Source organism: Podarcis pityusensis (assembly GCF_964106645.2).
Source record: "Podarcis pityusensis genome assembly, chromosome: 3".
Lineage (NCBI taxonomy): Eukaryota > Metazoa > Chordata > Lepidosauria > Squamata > Lacertidae > Podarcis > Podarcis pityusensis.
Window position 1 is genome coordinate 107,323,395 of NC_138026.1, and position 16,422 is coordinate 107,339,816.

Below are 16,422 nucleotides of genomic sequence, written 5' to 3' on the forward strand. Positions count from 1 at the left end.
TCCCCTCCTTCGCCCCCTCGGAGGCGGCGCCGAGCCGGTTTCAGCGCCCCCCGCCGCTACACACCTGCCAAACCTTCGCCGGCGGCCTTATGGCAGCCACACCGTCCGCGGCTGCTGCCCTGAGCCGCTTGCGGAGCGCCCTGAGCAGGCGGCGAGGGAGGCTGCCCTGGTGGAGCCGGAGCTGGCCGGGCGCCCCCTGGGGACGGCCTTCGTGCGGCCGCCTTCTCAGCGGCGGCCGTTGCCTCTCTCAGGCGAGCGACCCCTTCCGGAGGGGGAGCTATGGCGAGGTGTCCCGGAGGGCGGCCGAGGCGCCCGGGGCTTTCTGGGGGGCGCTGGCTCGGGAGGCGCTGCTGTGGGACGCCGCGCACCACACCGACTGCGAGTGGGATTTCGCGCAGGGCCGCGTCCGCTGGTTCTTGGGCGGCCGCTTAAATGTGGCGGGTAAGGAGCGCCTTCCTTGGGCAGGAGGGGCGAGGAGTTGCCCCTGGCGCGCACACATCTTATATATATATATATATAGCTATATATCTCTCTCTCTCCTCGGTCCGTCTTCTCATTCCTCGAGTCCTTCAGGTTTCGAAAGCTTATCTAATTCAGTGCCTGGAAGTCACCACCCAAGTGATATGGAAAGCCAGGCGCCTGCAAAGTGATGAGGTGGCTGTTAATGCGGCGAAGAGAAAGAAAATAAGGGGTCGAATGCGCTCTGCAGATGCTCAGAGGCACCTGCATTGTGTCAGGTCGGGCCTTTTCGATCGGCCCTGCTGCGAAAAACAAGTTTTAGGGCCTGAGGTGTGGCTTTCTGGAGCTGAGCTCAAGAAGCCCGCATGAGTTGTAAGACTACACAAGTTCTCCAGTGCAGAATGCCCCGAATTCAAATATCTTTGGCATCTGCAGTTCATAGGGTGCCTAGGATAGGAAAGAGTTTTGCAATAAGACCTCGAAGAGTCAACCTAAAAAAGGAAAAAAATTAGCTGTGGCTCTTAGGATAATGCATCTTCATATTTAAAACACATTTTCTCCCCACCATCTGCTGTGCATTTGTGAAAGCCAATGTGGCCCTGTGAATAGAGTACAGGAAATAGAGTTCAAAGTAGACAAACAAGCTTTTTCAGAATTGTCAGCTCACATAATGGAAGCAACCTTTGTTTTGTGTGATGCAGATGTCCTTCCTTAAGGATATGCTGGGAGGGAAAGCAATATGCAAATAAGTGAATTGCTCATTATTTTTATTTCATTGGGTCTGCGGTCACAGGCGGCTTATCATTCTCTCATGACATTTTTTTTGCTGCTGTGGTTTTTGTGAGGTAGGGAAGCAGCATTTTCATCTTACAAATTAATAGCATTTAAATACTTTGCTGCGGGGAGGGGGGGAAGCATTTTACCTCCAGTGGACATTTCCATTGGTGCTTGGAAATACCACATGGAATGCGGTTGAGCAAGCATTGCAGGGCCTACCTTATTTATACTGTATAGTCATATATCAACATAAAAGGCAGATTATAAGAACAGAAGACTAGCCTGCTGGCTCAGGCCAATTGCCCATCTAGTCCAGCATCCTGTTCTCACAGTGGCCAGCCAGATGCCTGTGGGAAACCAAGGAGCAGAACATGAGCACAAGAGCATTCTCCCCTCCTGTGTTTTCTAGCAACTGGTAGTGGGAAACATTACTGCCTCCAAAGTAATATGAACAAAAAACAGGTCCCTGTCCCAAAGAACTTACGAAGAACTTTTCAGGTATATATATTTTTTTACCAAAGAACTTAAAAGTCATAATTACTTAAAGCTCTCTGAGAGCTCTTTTGGGTGGCAATTTTGCATACTCCTGGTTGCTTGCTGTGTACCATATTGAGAGTGTGGGAAGCAGAATAAAATGAGTACCCTTGCCGTGTGTGTGTGATTATGATGCACACAGGTTGGATATATACTAAAAGCATGTCTTTCAACATTTGAGATTGCCATATAGGTTTACCTCATGATTATATTGATTTATTTATTATTATTTCAGGTGGCAGCTTTTTCTATTGATTAACCCTGAGAATGAGCATAGTCCCTGGATGTTGGCTGCAAAGTGCATGTCATTTCACATTGGCCTACAAACATTTCATGCATTAGACTTTGCAGTTATATTCAAACAGTTAAGCACAAATAAATAACAGTATTAACATGTTAGATCCATAATTCTGACCCCATCAAGGGTTACTGTGCTCCACTAAAAAGAAAACTAGACCCCAAAGCCCTTTAATTAGCTGTCCTGTTTTTCCACAGAGTTGTTAAAAATACAAACCACCACTTGCTTCCTTCATTGTTTAGACTCTTCACATCTGCTCCACAACCTTTTAACCACCTGGCTGACCTCAGATCTTCTGGAAACTACCATCTGTTTTAAAACTAGATTGGCCATTTTTTCTAGTTTGGGCTGATTCTTTTGTAACTGTTGCATTAACAAGCTAGATATAGGATGGGCTTAGTTTGACTAGTAGAAAATAAGGTGTTGTCCTATCAAAAAGCTATTCAATGCCATAAGAATGTACAGTGGTGCCTCGCAAGACGAAATTAATTAGTTCTGTGAGTTTTTTCGTCTTGCGAATTTTTCGTCTTGCGAAGCACGGTCAAGTCGCAACTGCACCTCTTCAAGTGGTTTTAAGAAAAAGGAAACAAACTTGCAAGACGTTTTCGTCTTGCGAAACAAGCCCATAGGGAAATTCGTCTTGCGAAGCAACTCAAAAAACAAAAAACTCTTTCGTCTTGCGAGTTTTTCGTCTTCCGAGGCATTCGTCTTGCGAGGTACCACTGTAAATGAAACAGCTTCCAGAAGCTTTCCTTGCAAAAGAACCTATTGTTAGATTTTTGAAAATCCTGCTGTTAAAAATAAGACATGTATAAATAAAGGCCTTGTAAGACATATACTGTACAGTATGTACTTTTACATGATTCTGCAGAAAGAGTGAATGTATCAATACTGAAACATGGAAAGCTCAAGGAGCTATAGTTGGTGATGGTGCTAACCACTTAATTCAACACAAATTCCTCTTAAATAGTTGCTATGGGCACTACATTTTTCCTGGTACATGGAATGCTTGTTGCTAGGAAGCCTCATCTGTGGAAGTTGAACTTGGCTTTGTGGTAAAAGCACAATTTGTTCCCACCCCTCCTGCTTTTAAAACTTGGATAGTAAATGAAACTGCTAGCAGATGAGGATGTGATTTCTCTTTATTATTGGTTTTCTGCAGGGTCTGTAATACTAAAATGCTTTGTGACAATTATTTTTTTAAAAAATAAAAATCTAACTTGACCACAGTTGACAATTGAAAAAATGACCTACAACCTCTCCAAATATTATGTACTTAGCATGAGACTGAATTTTTTTTTTTTGCTCCTGCATCCCTTTTCCTTTTTGTCATGTCATAATGGTTTATCATATATTTCAGCAATTACAGAAGTATAAATAACAAAAATGAAGATTAACCAACAGAAAAACAGTTCCATGAGCTTTAACATTGATTCTGTTACTTTAATGGGATGGACAAGCCATGCACCCTCAGTCCCTGCCTTATTTTTTATTTGGAACAGACTATTACTCCCACATGCCCTGCTTTGAAAGAAGCTGAATATACCAAAGATTTTCCCTGTCTATTTGTCTTGGTAATTTTCTTTTTTCTCCTTTGGCAAAGATTATTCAAAGTAGAATTATAAGTTTAATGCTAAACATAATGAATCTGTGACTGTAGACTTCGAGCATATTCAATTACATATTGAAAAATTAAGGAAAAATAGTGAAAGATGAAGCTATTTGAGGTTCTTACTGTACAATGTTGGGGACCAACAATGAGAGAGGGCTATTGCATTTGTGCCTTGCTTGTGAATTTCCTAGAGGCAACTGATTCTGCTGTCAAAGTCATAAAGTATGTGTTAGTGCAGCTTTGGTAGATGAGAACTGAACATTTTGGCTTTAGCATTCCAAAAATGCTTTTTTAATAGCTGCTTTTCTCCTGTAAAGTTGTTTATAATACCAGGATCTTAATTTTTGTTGTGTTAAGTAATACTAAAGAATAGGTGAAAGTGCCTCTCAACATGTGCTATGCAGAGTGCTGATCCCTCACTGCCAAATGAATTTGTGTGCAATCAATAGGGTTCTAATTGTAATCACTGTTTTAACTAGCAATAACAAGGTAATAAGATTTTAAATCCACAGTGGTTCATTATAAAGTAAGTGGCTCTGAATCCCTCTTATAGGAACTGGTGTCCCCATGGCTGTTTGCTGCTAGCTGTGATTGCATAAACAGTGGCTATCACCACCCCCACTAAAGTTGAGTGCTAACCTTAGCAAATGAGGCACATGAGATGATACACTTTCAGCAAAAGCTCAGGCTACAGTAATCCTGGAACAGTACTACTTTATAGGGGAAGGGCTGTAGCTCAGTAGTAGAGCATCTTCTTTGCATGCAGAAGGTCCCAGGTTCAAGCATCTGTTGGGAATGTTCCCTGCCTGAAATCCTGGAAAGCCATTGCCAGTCAGAGTCAGTTCCACCTGTGGGGTGGTTGTGGGAAGTGGCATGATTAATGTTCTCATGGGTGTAGCCAGGTTTTTTTTTTGGGGGGGGAGGGAGGACTGACATGATTGGTCAGTTAAGGATATTACTTGATGGGGGGGGCAACTGGCCCCCCTTGGCTACACCCATGATTGTTCTCCATATAAAAAAAGCTTGCTTTCTTTAGAAACAATTACAGTAGAGGTTATGTTAGGATCTTTCTCCCCACTTCCTCTCTGTTAATTTAAATACAGTTGCACTCATTTACACTTTTTACACTTACAGTTCATTTCAGTTAATAAAAAAGATACAGCTGTTTCTCTTACACTGCTCTGTTAATCATGTTTACTCAGAATTAAGTTCCACAGAGTTCAGTAGGCCTTAACTCTCTAGTCACAGTGCTTAGGATTGCATCCTTCATTATTCCAATTGTTCTCATTCAAAGTGCAACACAGCTTCATAAAACTCAAGGGATTTAAACCTAGGCACATCAGTTCTTTAACACTTTCTGGATGTGAGTTTCTATTTTCAACCATTACCTATTTTCAACAATTACCACAGTGATCAGGTTTCATCATTGCAGTTGACATGCTGGAGAAATCTACAGTAAAGTCACAGATGACATTTTCCAGAAATGCCACATTTTCTTCAGCTGCTTCTTTTTACAAGTTAATATTCTACAAGGTGAGGGTGTTAAAGTTACTCACAGATGGCTTATTATGCTGAAAGAAACTGCTTTAGAATCCATTTCAATTTGATCATTGACTAGCATTTGATCCAATTCTTTGTAGCTTACATGTGACATTGTTCAAAATTCAACAGGAAGAGCTGCCAACTTTCATTTATTTTAATGGAGCTTTCTATATTATGCACACTTTTGTTAATTATATTTTGACTCCATTTGCTCTACTTATCACTTTCTCTTCTTATCTTCATATCACTGTTGTATGCATTCTTACTTAGAAGATGAGAATAACTTGCTTAAATTGGTTTAGAGTTGATGTGTTAATGTTTAATGGGGGGAATGTATCTTGTCATACATGTTTCATAGAAGAGGATAGCAAATTGCATTGTAATAAAAGGGTAAAAAGAAAAAAATGATTATAAGGTGGAATATAAAAATATTTAAAAATAAGTAGAATTTAGCTAAAAAGCAATCAAGTCACCAGTGTATAGAAATAATCAAGGTCATGAAAACCATTTAAATGTTAAATATTAAGGAAGAGAAGAGTTAAATGACCTAGTTAAGCTACCATTGCCATACACATAAGAGTTGAAAAGGTACTTGAACGTGGCTGGAATAATTAAAGGACTCTAGTGCTGCTTTTGTTTATTGAAGAAGCCTTAATTTTCAAGGATGTTATAGTTGGTCTCAGGCATGGGGGTGGGGAACATACAGTGAAATTAAGTATTTTACTGAATAATTTTCCCAGTAAAGTTTCTCTAAGCTTTGTACAGTGAAGAACTGTCCTTGATTGTTGATTACAGTATTTGTAAATAGAGGACTCCCTTAGGGTCAATTAGAAGAAAAGGACACCAACAAGGGCATTGAAGGGATTGGCTGAAGAGCACAACACTACAGTATTAGGTTTCCAAAACATGAGCTTATAATTACAAAACATATGCATTTTTAGAAGGGTGAAACATACAGTAATTACACAACAGCTATCTACAGCAAAATCTGATGGCCAAACTTCAACTTTGATTTTAAAAGGCCTTTAAGCGCTGGAAAGAGGGCCTGGTAAACTCAAAGCTGAGGGAGAATTGTGTGTATCAGTCATCCTGTGCTTAGGAGGCAGGACTCCTTTCAGTATGTTATACACATTCCAATCCCTCCACATAATTGTAATATTTAGCAGAGAGAGTGGGTGCAGGGGGGGAGCGCTATATTAACCAAATGACTTTCAGTCTCTTGCCTTTCCAATGTCCTGTTGCTTTGCCTTTCCTATGCAGGCCTTAGTTAGAGGCTGTATTTTTCAATAAATATAAATAGATAGATAAATAAATATTATGCATATATTCCTGGCTTACATACCAATCGCATAGCTCTTGTTTGCCTGGTTTTAGACTGTAGGTGGTCTAAACTACAAAGATCATCAACAACCCATGAAGGGAGTTAGTCAGTTGTGGCCATCTTGTGTTATAAACAGAATCATACTGTCAAAGTTTCAACAACTGTACAGTGGTACCTCGGGTTACATATGCTTCAGGTTACATACGCTTCAGGTTACACACTCCACTAAGCCAGAAATAGTGCTTCAGGTTAAGAACTTTGCTTCAGGATAAGAACAGAAATCGGGCTCCGGCGGCAGCAGGAGGCCCCATTAGCTAAAGTGGTGCTTCAGGTTAAGAACAGTTTCAGGTTAAGTACGGACCTCCGGAACGAATTAAGTACTTAACCCGAGGTACCATTGTATATGGCAACTGTATCTAATGACATCCTTACATTTACTGCCTCAGAATTATTGTAGATGCTTGACTGTAGTGTATGTTTATGAACTAAACTGATATACAGTGCAATTTCATTTATTTTAATGATTCTGAATACTGTACTTTGATGCTCTTGACTATTTCATTGGGACATTATTGTAGATTTGCATGATCAGAGGCTTTTTAAATAAATTATATTTGTTCATTATCTTTTAAAAATATTAACAGCACAAGTTGATTATCAAATCTGACACTTTAGAATCTACTGTAAATGTTGCTTTTTTATAATTTGTTTCTGTGCAGTTAACTGCTTGGACCGATATGCACAACACTCTCCAGAGAGAGTGGCTTTGATCTGGGAAAAAGATGAGCCTGGCACTGAGGAGAAAGTCACCTACAGGTATGACTTCAGAATGTGTCTTATATTGCAGTTGGGGCGTGCTTACTGCCTACTTCAAGAAGAGCTTTTGTACAAAATCTTTTCCATTCTTTGATGATGGCCAGCCTAAAGAAGAGGAATCAGTCCAGGAGTAGTGGTGAACAAGATGGCAAAGACAACCAGTGTTTTTTTAGCAGAGCGGTTCCCAATTTTTCTGCTGCTCCAGAGAAGCGGACACGGAGCAATGGATCCAAACTACAAGAAAGAAGATTCCACCTAAACATTAGGAAGAACTTCCTGACAGTAAGAGCTGTTCGACAGTGGAATTTGCTGCCAAGGAGTGTGGTGGAGTCTCCTTCTTTGGAGGTCTTTAAGCAGAGGCTTGACAACCATATGTCAGGAGTGCTCTGATGGTGTTTCCTGCTTGGCAGGGGGTTGGACTCGATGGCCCTTGTGGTCTCTTCCAACTCTATGATTCTATGATTCAAATAGTGGGTTAGAACCCAGCAGTAGATTGATGGGACATTTGGCGGTAGCTGAGCAGCCAGTCAGAAAGGGGCTACTGGAAACCATATGGCAATGTGGCCTAAAGAATATTCATAACTGCTCAGTTGTCATTAACAGGTATTTAATAAGACAGAATTTCATTATTATGATTAAATAATTTCTGAACCACTTAATATATTAAAAATATGTCTACAAAAAAACAACAACGGATGAATTAATCTATTACAAAATATTACAAAAGTACAGTTACATCTAAACATAGTTGCACATAGAAATGTAACAAAAATTTGCCTGACAATGCTATTTCAACACATGTACAGTAAGAAGCTAGCTGTGTCAGAAGAGGAAATATAGTTTGCAATCAAACTGAAGCTAGTGTAAGAAAAAGGAACCAGTCCACATGGATGTGAGGTCTTTCTGCAAATGAACATGGGCTGCGTCTAAGAAAAATGTAAGAATATCTCTGTGCAACCCACCTTGGAGGATTTGTAGTGCCTCATCACAATTCTGGATTGCCAAGAAACCAAGTTAGGGTAGAGGAGCAAAAGTGAAAGCTGGTTGCACAACAGCGGTGGCCTTGGCATGGGGGTGACACTGACAGGGGAGAGTGGTGGTTTGGAACAATGGCAGAAGTATGAGTGAAGTGCTATGAATTATTTCAGAGCTGTGCATTCTTTATCTGTCTCACATGAGACAGCAAGGGAATGGAAGAGGAAGAAGTTTCAGGACAGCAAGAAGGGGGGATACTGAAAGGAAATGAGTGGCTCTTCTAAACAATGGCAGGGGTAAATTGGTCATGGGAGGGAAATTGTGGTTTTAAACAACAGCAGAGATTGTACCTTAACACAGTGTATTTCACTCCTGGAACCATTTGCTATCTTCAACATGATGTTCCAGATGCAAAGTAATAATTTAGAAAATATATGTTATTACCAAGCAAGCACTCACATGCACACAACATCCATAAGCTGAAGTTAACCTTCTCTAACTGAACAAGCTAACTGACTGACTTGCTCTTAAGATTCTACTCAATTTAAAGCTACAGCAACATATACTATCATGGGGTGTGCACACAGAGGGGGCTGCAGAACAGGGGGGAGAATGAGGCATGAAAACGGTAAGGGGGGGGGGTGTCTGTGTTCAAGGGATAGTTGAAAAAAGGAGGTAGGAAAGGGAGACTGGCTGGCACAGACCTTGTCTTCTTAATGGCTCATCACCTTGATCTTTGTTTTCCAGACTGGCTCTTCTCCCAGGTGATTGCCTGTATGGGAAACTGATTTGGCCTGTTTGGCTAAAACCAGCATCTGGCAGCCCATTTTAATACTCCAAGCCTTGATTAAACTCCAATACCCACTAGACCCAGGAATTTAGGGGAGCATCTGACACCAATAAATTTAGGGGAATCAAGGCATCCACAAACTTCTAACAATATACTCAAATATTTAGTTTCATATTCAATATGATGGAGTCATATCCACTCTAGTCTGAGATTCGTATGAATAGCATATTTAGTTTTATTTATGAAATTAAATACATTGGAACTCTTAGCCAAACCATTCATTGCATTCAATGTCTGATCACATTTAATGTACCGTATTTTTCGCTCCATAGGGCGCACCGGACCATAGGGCGCACCTAGTTTTTAGGGGGGGGGGAATAAAGAAAAAAAAATATTCCCCCCCCCAGCCCCAAAGAGCAAAGAAGCCAAGACAGCGAGCGGGATCCATCCCGCTGCCTGTCTTGACTTCCTCTTTAGCCGCGTGCAACCTCTCCAGCTGGGAAAGGCTGCACTCGGCTTTTGCAGAAGCCAAGACAGCGAGCGGGATGGATCCTGCTCGCTGTCTTGGCTTCATTTTTAGCCGTGGGGCTGGGGCGGGGGAAGCCCGAGCTTCCCCTGACCCCAGCCCCCAGAACAGGTCCGGGAGCAGTGGCAAGGGCTGGGGGCGCACTCCTAAGGCTTGCGGATAGCTGCCTGAAGCCCGGGGAGCGCAGCGGGAGTTGGCACCGACCCCTCTTGCTCTCCAGGCTTCAGGCAGCTATCCGCAAGCCTTCGGGTTGTTTTCATTGATACCACAGCATGGGGCTGGAAGAGGAACGGATAGCCCCATGTGTTGCATTCTTGATCCTGACATGGTTCCCCTCCCCCAAATTGTGCATAAGGCTCATTGGCTATTTTAAACACCAGTATGTTCCTTTAGGTATTTTGTTAGGTTTGCCTTCAAGTAAGAGTTTGAAGAAACTGAGCTGTGACAATCCTCTGGTCTTTGGTTGTCTCAGTAGGGACAAGGCCTGCAAACACAGTGATTCCTTTCAAGCTGTTCTGATATCTGTTAATAATAGCAAGCTGTTGGTAGACTTATCAGCTAATTAACCAAGCTGCTATAAAAATGTATTGACTGCTCTAAGGAGTTTTGTCCATGCACAGCTGTTGCTTTAAATAGATAGATGTAGGTATCACACAGAAAGTAGGTGACCAGTAAAATAAAAATATGTGTGTTGTCAAGAGGCATGAGTACTTTATCAGTAAATAGTATGGACCATGGGTAGGCAAACAAAAGCCTGGCAGCCGGATCTGGCCCAATCGCCTTCTAAATCCAGCCCCCAGACTGTCTGGGAATCAGCATGTTTTTACATGAGTAGAATGTGTCCTTTTATTTAAAACGCATCTCTGGGTTATTTGTGCGGCCTGCCTGGTGTTTTTACATGAGTAGAATGTGTGCTTTTATTTAAAATTTGTGGGGCATAGGAATTCATTTGGTTTCCCCCCCCCAAATATAGTCTGGCCCCCCACAAGGTCTGAGGGACAGTGGACCAGCCCCCTGCTGAAAAGGTTTGATGACCCCTGGTCTGGACATTTTAGCTGGGATTATTATTATAGCCTGTGTTAAATCCACATATTATTTATTGTATTTACGTCCTGCCCTTCCTCCCAAAGCAGACCAGAATGGCAAACAGATACACAATTTAAAAACAAACAGAGGAAAAAACATTCTATAACAGTCAACATTCTAAAGGCAGCTACAACTGAAAACATTTAAAAGCCCTAACAGTGACAGTTAATGATCTTGAGGTTGCCAGGAGCAGTATTCTTCAGCCACCAAATGCTTGGGTAAACAGGAATGTTTTCAAATTTCTCCTGCAAATTAATAATGATAGAGACAGGTGCCCCTTGCTAGGGAGGGCTTTCCACAACTGAAGAATACTACTTCTCCTGCAAATTAATAATGATAGAGACAGGTGCCCCTTGCTAGGGAGGGCTTTCCACAACAGGCAAAGTACCACTGAAAGGGCCCCGTCATGAGTCAGCCGAACCAACTGGGCAGCTCCCAGCAGTGGCACTATCAGCAAGGCCTCACCTTCTGATGATAGGGTCTGAGCTGGAGAAGGCGCTTTTTTGGGTCCTTGGAACCCAAGCCATTAAAGGTTTTATATTGCAGCACCAGTATCACATGGTCCCTTCAAGCTACCCCTTATCAATGCAGCAGTTGCATTCTTCACTAGCTGTAGCCTCTGGACTGTCTTCAAGGGCAGCCCTATGTAGAGCACATTACAGTAGTCTAAGCAAGAGGACAACAGAGGCCTGGCTATCCCAGTCCAGGAAGGAACCATAGCTGGTGAAACAACCTAAGCTGGGCATGAGCACTTGTGGAATACATACATACTTCCATATCTGAAAGTAAATAATGTGTACCTCCTACTTGGAGTGTCTGGGAAACACTGAGATAGTGTTAGGAGGATAGGCCATTTTCAGCTTGGGCCTTAACTTGGGAGATAAAGCAAATATTTTCATTGGGAGTTTCTCATATCCCTAGTTTTTTTTTAAGCAGGTCAAAAGCTGTTTGCCACTCATTCAAAAGTTTTGGCACTTTGCTTCCCTCCCTGTGGAACGCCCTCCCATCAGATGTCAAAGAGATAAACAACTACACAACCTTTAGAAGACATCTGAAGGCAGCCCTCTATAGGGAAGTTTTTAATGGTTGGTTTTTTTGTGGTATCATATGTGTTGTAAGCCATCCAGATGGGTGGGGTAATAATAATAATAATACTGTAGTAGTGGTAGTAGTAGTAACAACAATAATAATAATAATTAATAAAATTAGTGTTATTATTATTTTATGACTTGTAGCTACATGTATTCAGAAAATATATAATACAGTGACAATGAACTGGTGATAATCAGTTAAGGTTTTGCTCTGGATTTTTTCAGCATGATCCTGATGCATATTTGCAAAATACACAGTGCGATCTTGATGCATATTTGCAAAATACACAGTCATAAAACTGATCCATTTACAGCTACCAGTGGATAGATAAATGTAATATATTTCCATGAAAATATTTGCTTTATCTCAGGAGAAGGCATGGAAGCATTGGCATATTGATAACTGTATAGGAACTGTCAGCACAAGAGGCTGTTGCCTTTTTTTAGAGGTGTCGAATTGCGAATGCCTGGATAGCGTTGCAGCCTACTTCTTGAGTGGAGGAATGGAAAATATTATACAACAATATAGATACATTAATAGGAATGGAAACAGTTCTAGCTTTTGTTGCTGGCTGGCTTTCTTTCTGAGCACAATACAGGGAGGGAGGAGTTTGTGGCCCTCCAGATGTTGCTGGATTGCAGCTCTTATCATTCTGCAAATTTCTCCTGGCTGTTTCTTCCTGCTGTGCTTCATCTGGTTACAGAGCACTACTGGGAGGAAAAATAGCCAAGGGCGTTTGCAGGGGATAATCCAGCGGTGGCTTGTGCCTACAGGGACTGGTAGGGCAGAAGGCAGAGAGCTGCACGAGGGCAATGCTGAGACTGAGAGGAGGCACTGACAACCAGTGCCACCCTCAAGACTGAAAGCAGGTAGGTGGAGCCGGCTGAGGTTGGTGCAGCAGTGTCCCATTTGACCTAGTGGACCAGCCTTCACCAGACTCATCCATGGATATGAGCAGGATTAAACTCCACCTGTCAATTCTCACTTGTAAATGTCTTCTGGTCCCTTTGTTAGTAATAGGAGACAAACCTCAGCTTGGAAACCTTGAATTTACTTCACAATGTGTAGTTCTGTCCTTATGGTCCCTTCTGAAATGTTCTGATCCTGTGCAGGACTTTGATACCATATTCTTGAAACATATCTGAATTATTTGGATAGTGTGGGATGGAATAGTTGTCTACTAAGACAGCTATGGTTTGGCAGATATCCGAGTTTCTCATTTTTGTTTAGCCATAAAACTTGTAGGTAGCTTTGGAAAAGATACGAACTTTATACCAGTCTCCATTTAATTATTTTTAGACTCTATTCTAAGAGTAAAAACAACTTTTAAAAAAATAGCCTTATTCATAGATTTGTTGATTTCAGGTTGGGTCGTTAGTTGGTAAGAAGCAATTACACAATCAAATGCATATGAAACAAATTACAGATTTTAAGGCTGAGCAAGGAGGCAAGCTTCCTACAAAGCATTCTTTTTTATATTTGAACACTGTAAGTGTCTCTTGAATGCTAAGAATGTTGATGAAGGCCAAGTATTCCTCATTATGTCAATATTTCAAAAGCACTATTGATTTCTGTGGTTCAGCAAATGTTATCCAAAAGACCAGCAAGAGACAAAGCTAAGGATTGTTATACCATTTTTTGGTATAATTCAGATAACAACTTCTCTGAACTTTAGATCATGTATTAAAATGGTTGCTCTCAGCTGTTAAAACAGTGCATATATTTCATTATATGACATACTTCATTCTGTCTTAATGGCAGGTAATTAATACATAGTAAATAACTAAATCTTGCATAGATGGGGACTTTGGTGGAATAATAATTATCTGTTATAGATCTTTAGACTGGCCAGTGAATAATTTCCAAATCATTTCCCTCATTTCATAAGTTCACTACTAACAATGAGTGGGTACCAATTGCATGTACTGTTCAATATTAGGCAAACATGGCAGTTTCAAATTTTTAACTCTACGATATCTTCCAATTCAAAATTTTCTTAAAAACTCAAATTACTGGGATTGGCATTGCTTTATACTAGCCTTATGCTATAGAAATACATATTTAACAAACTGGAGCATACAGAAATGACATGGTTCTTTCCTGTGTTGCAGGGAGCTTCTGGATATGACTTGCCGCCTTGCTAATACATTAAAGAAGAATGGGATAAAAAAAGGGGACCGAGTTGCTATTTATATGCCTGTGTCCCCAATGGCAGTGGCTGCCATGTTGGCTTGTGCCAGAATTGGTGCTGTTCATACCGTTGTCTTTGCTGGATTCAGTGCAGATTCATTGGCAGGGAGGATCAATGACTGTGAGTAGTTTTCAGATGCTGGGAAGGGGTAGCTGATAAACATTCATAGTACAGTATGACTTTTTCCTCATATTGCAGGGCAGTTCTCTTCACATACAACAGGCATTCCCATTATGCATGACTAATATTCCCCATCATTGAAAAGAATGTGTTAGCCTCTGTATGCACAAAAAATCATGTGTGTACATTAGAGCCCTTTGTAGTATGTTGTGAGGAACATTGGCCAATGGGCCTCATTACACCCACCAGCCAGTTATATGATATCAGATGCAGAGATTTGTTATCTGCGGACTAAGCATCACAGCACTATGATAAGAGTTAAGCCTCTGCTTAACTATAGAGTCTTGAAGCTTCTTACAAACTAACAAATTTATCAGGGGGTGTAATCTTTTGTGGACAAGAGTCTGTTTCTAGTTTTGCTACAAGACCTTTTGTTTCTGCTGCAACAGAAAACACAGCTACCCCTCTGGAAACTGTGTATGAGTTACTGTTCTGCTATACTATACAGTATATAATGTCTTGGTTACAATATTACTCGGAACAATAATGGAGGAAAACAAACTGCTAAGTCCACAAATGATTTTTCTTGTTAGCTGAATGCAAAGCAGTCATCACCTCTAACCAGGGAGTCAGGGGCGGACGAGTCATAGAACTGAAGAAGACTGTGGATGAAGCTGTAAAGAATTGTCCAAGTGTCAAGTGTGTCTTTGTGACCCAGAGAACTACCAACAAAATCCACATGGGCAGTCGTGATATTCTCCTTGAAGAAGTATGTTCATGATGTTCATGGTACTTCTTTTAAATCAGGTATTTCTATAGGGTGCAATAATATTTTATCACAGCAGGTTATATGCTGGTGTTTTGTCTAGAACAAATTAATGTTGATGAGCCTAGTTTTATAATGAATCAAAGGCCAGGCTGAAACTTGGAATTGTTAAGTTAGTGCATCCTTGGATTGCAGCTTCATATCTAGAGATGAGAGTCCAGACAAACTGGGGAAATTTGGGGGGGAACCCATCTTTCCCCCCATCCCCATTATTTTCTGAAGCTGTGTGTTTGTTTTTGAAAATTAGACACATTTTTGGATTAAGAAATCTTTTACTTCAGTATTACTTTTAAGACAAGGTGTTCATATTCTCCCAAAATGATTTTTTAAACTGTGTAGCAGGAAGACTTAGGTGAGTCTGTGTTCAATCTTGGATCATGAAAAATTGCAAGCAAAATAATAAATAAATAAATAAATAAATAAATAAATAGTAGCAATGTAAAATATTATGAAAGAGGAGGTGTATTAATTAAAAACATGTTGGAATAAAACAGTCATCAAAAGGTGGGGAGTGATGGAGTATCTATTCCCTTGGGTGGGGGGACCACAACTGAAAAGGTGCTCTTTTTGTGCCACTCCTCACCTCAGATGGCAAGTGGGAGCATGGAGGAGCCTCTCCAAAAACTCTATTCTTGAGCAGGTTCATCCAGGAGGATGTGGTTCTGTAGATAATCATTGTCCCAAGATGTTTCAAAGACCAATGGCAGCAACCACAGTTGAGTCTGAACGGATTTCAAACGAGGAAAGTTGGTCAAGGATTGAGCAATATGTATAAATCTCCTGGTCTTAGCAAAAGACCTAGTGGCTCCATTTTGAACCAACTGTTCCTGAACTGTCTTCATGGACAGCCCTGTGTAGAGCACATTGTAGGTATCCAACCAGGCAGTGACAAAGGTACCGTATTTTTTGCACCATAACACTCACTTTTTTCCTCCTAGAACGTAAGGGGAAATGTCTGTGCGTGTTATGGAGGGAATGCCTACGGGTGGCAGGGGGGGGGTCTGCTGCAGTCGTGAGCAGAGGATCCATGGTTCCCCTTCCTTCCCTCCTCCGTGGCTCGCTTTGAAACAGCAAAGCGGGAGAAGAGCCGCTGAGTGGGGAGGAGAGAGGGACAGAGAGCCTGCTTCTTTAAAGGAGCAAAGCGGGAGAGGAGAGGAGCCGCTTACACGAGTGTAAGCGGCTCCTGTCCGGTTGGCTCCTTTAAAGCAAGCAGGCTCTCTGTCCCTCTCTCCTCCCCACTTAGCTCGCTACATAGCAGCAAAGTTTTTCAGCTCGCTAAGCCGGGGATGAGCGGGGAGTAGGGAGAAAAGCAGAGCCTGCTTGCTTTAAAGGAGCAAAATGGGAGAGGAGAAGAGCCTTCTCCCCTTAAACCCCTCTTCTGCATTATTAGCAGCATCCTTCTCCACCCACCCCACATATGCTCCTTGTCCCTTGAGTGCTTTTCCTTCCCTCCCCAC

General features: G+C 41.5%; 1 protein-coding gene across 3 annotated transcripts in view; it reads left to right on the top strand.

Annotated features, from left to right (window-relative positions):
• The first annotated feature begins 10 nt into the window (after nt 1-10).
• The window catches only part of ACSS1 (acyl-CoA synthetase short chain family member 1), a 32,204-nt gene continuing 15,792 nt past the window's right edge, over nt 11-16,422 (top strand). Inside the window, exons 1-4 of one of the 3 annotated variants that reach the window (XM_081000983.1) lie at nt 11-441; nt 7,263-7,359; nt 13,940-14,139; nt 14,733-14,908. In XM_081000983.1, the coding sequence (XP_080857109.1) occupies nt 90-441; nt 7,263-7,359; nt 13,940-14,139; nt 14,733-14,908 (825 nt within the window). In that variant the 5' untranslated portion in view covers nt 11-89. Of the gene's footprint in view, nt 442-7,262; nt 7,360-8,165; nt 8,297-10,889; nt 10,955-13,939; nt 14,140-14,732; nt 14,909-16,422 lie in introns of those variants that run through there. The other 2 variants (XM_081000985.1, XM_081000984.1) reach the window with 2 other exon arrangements.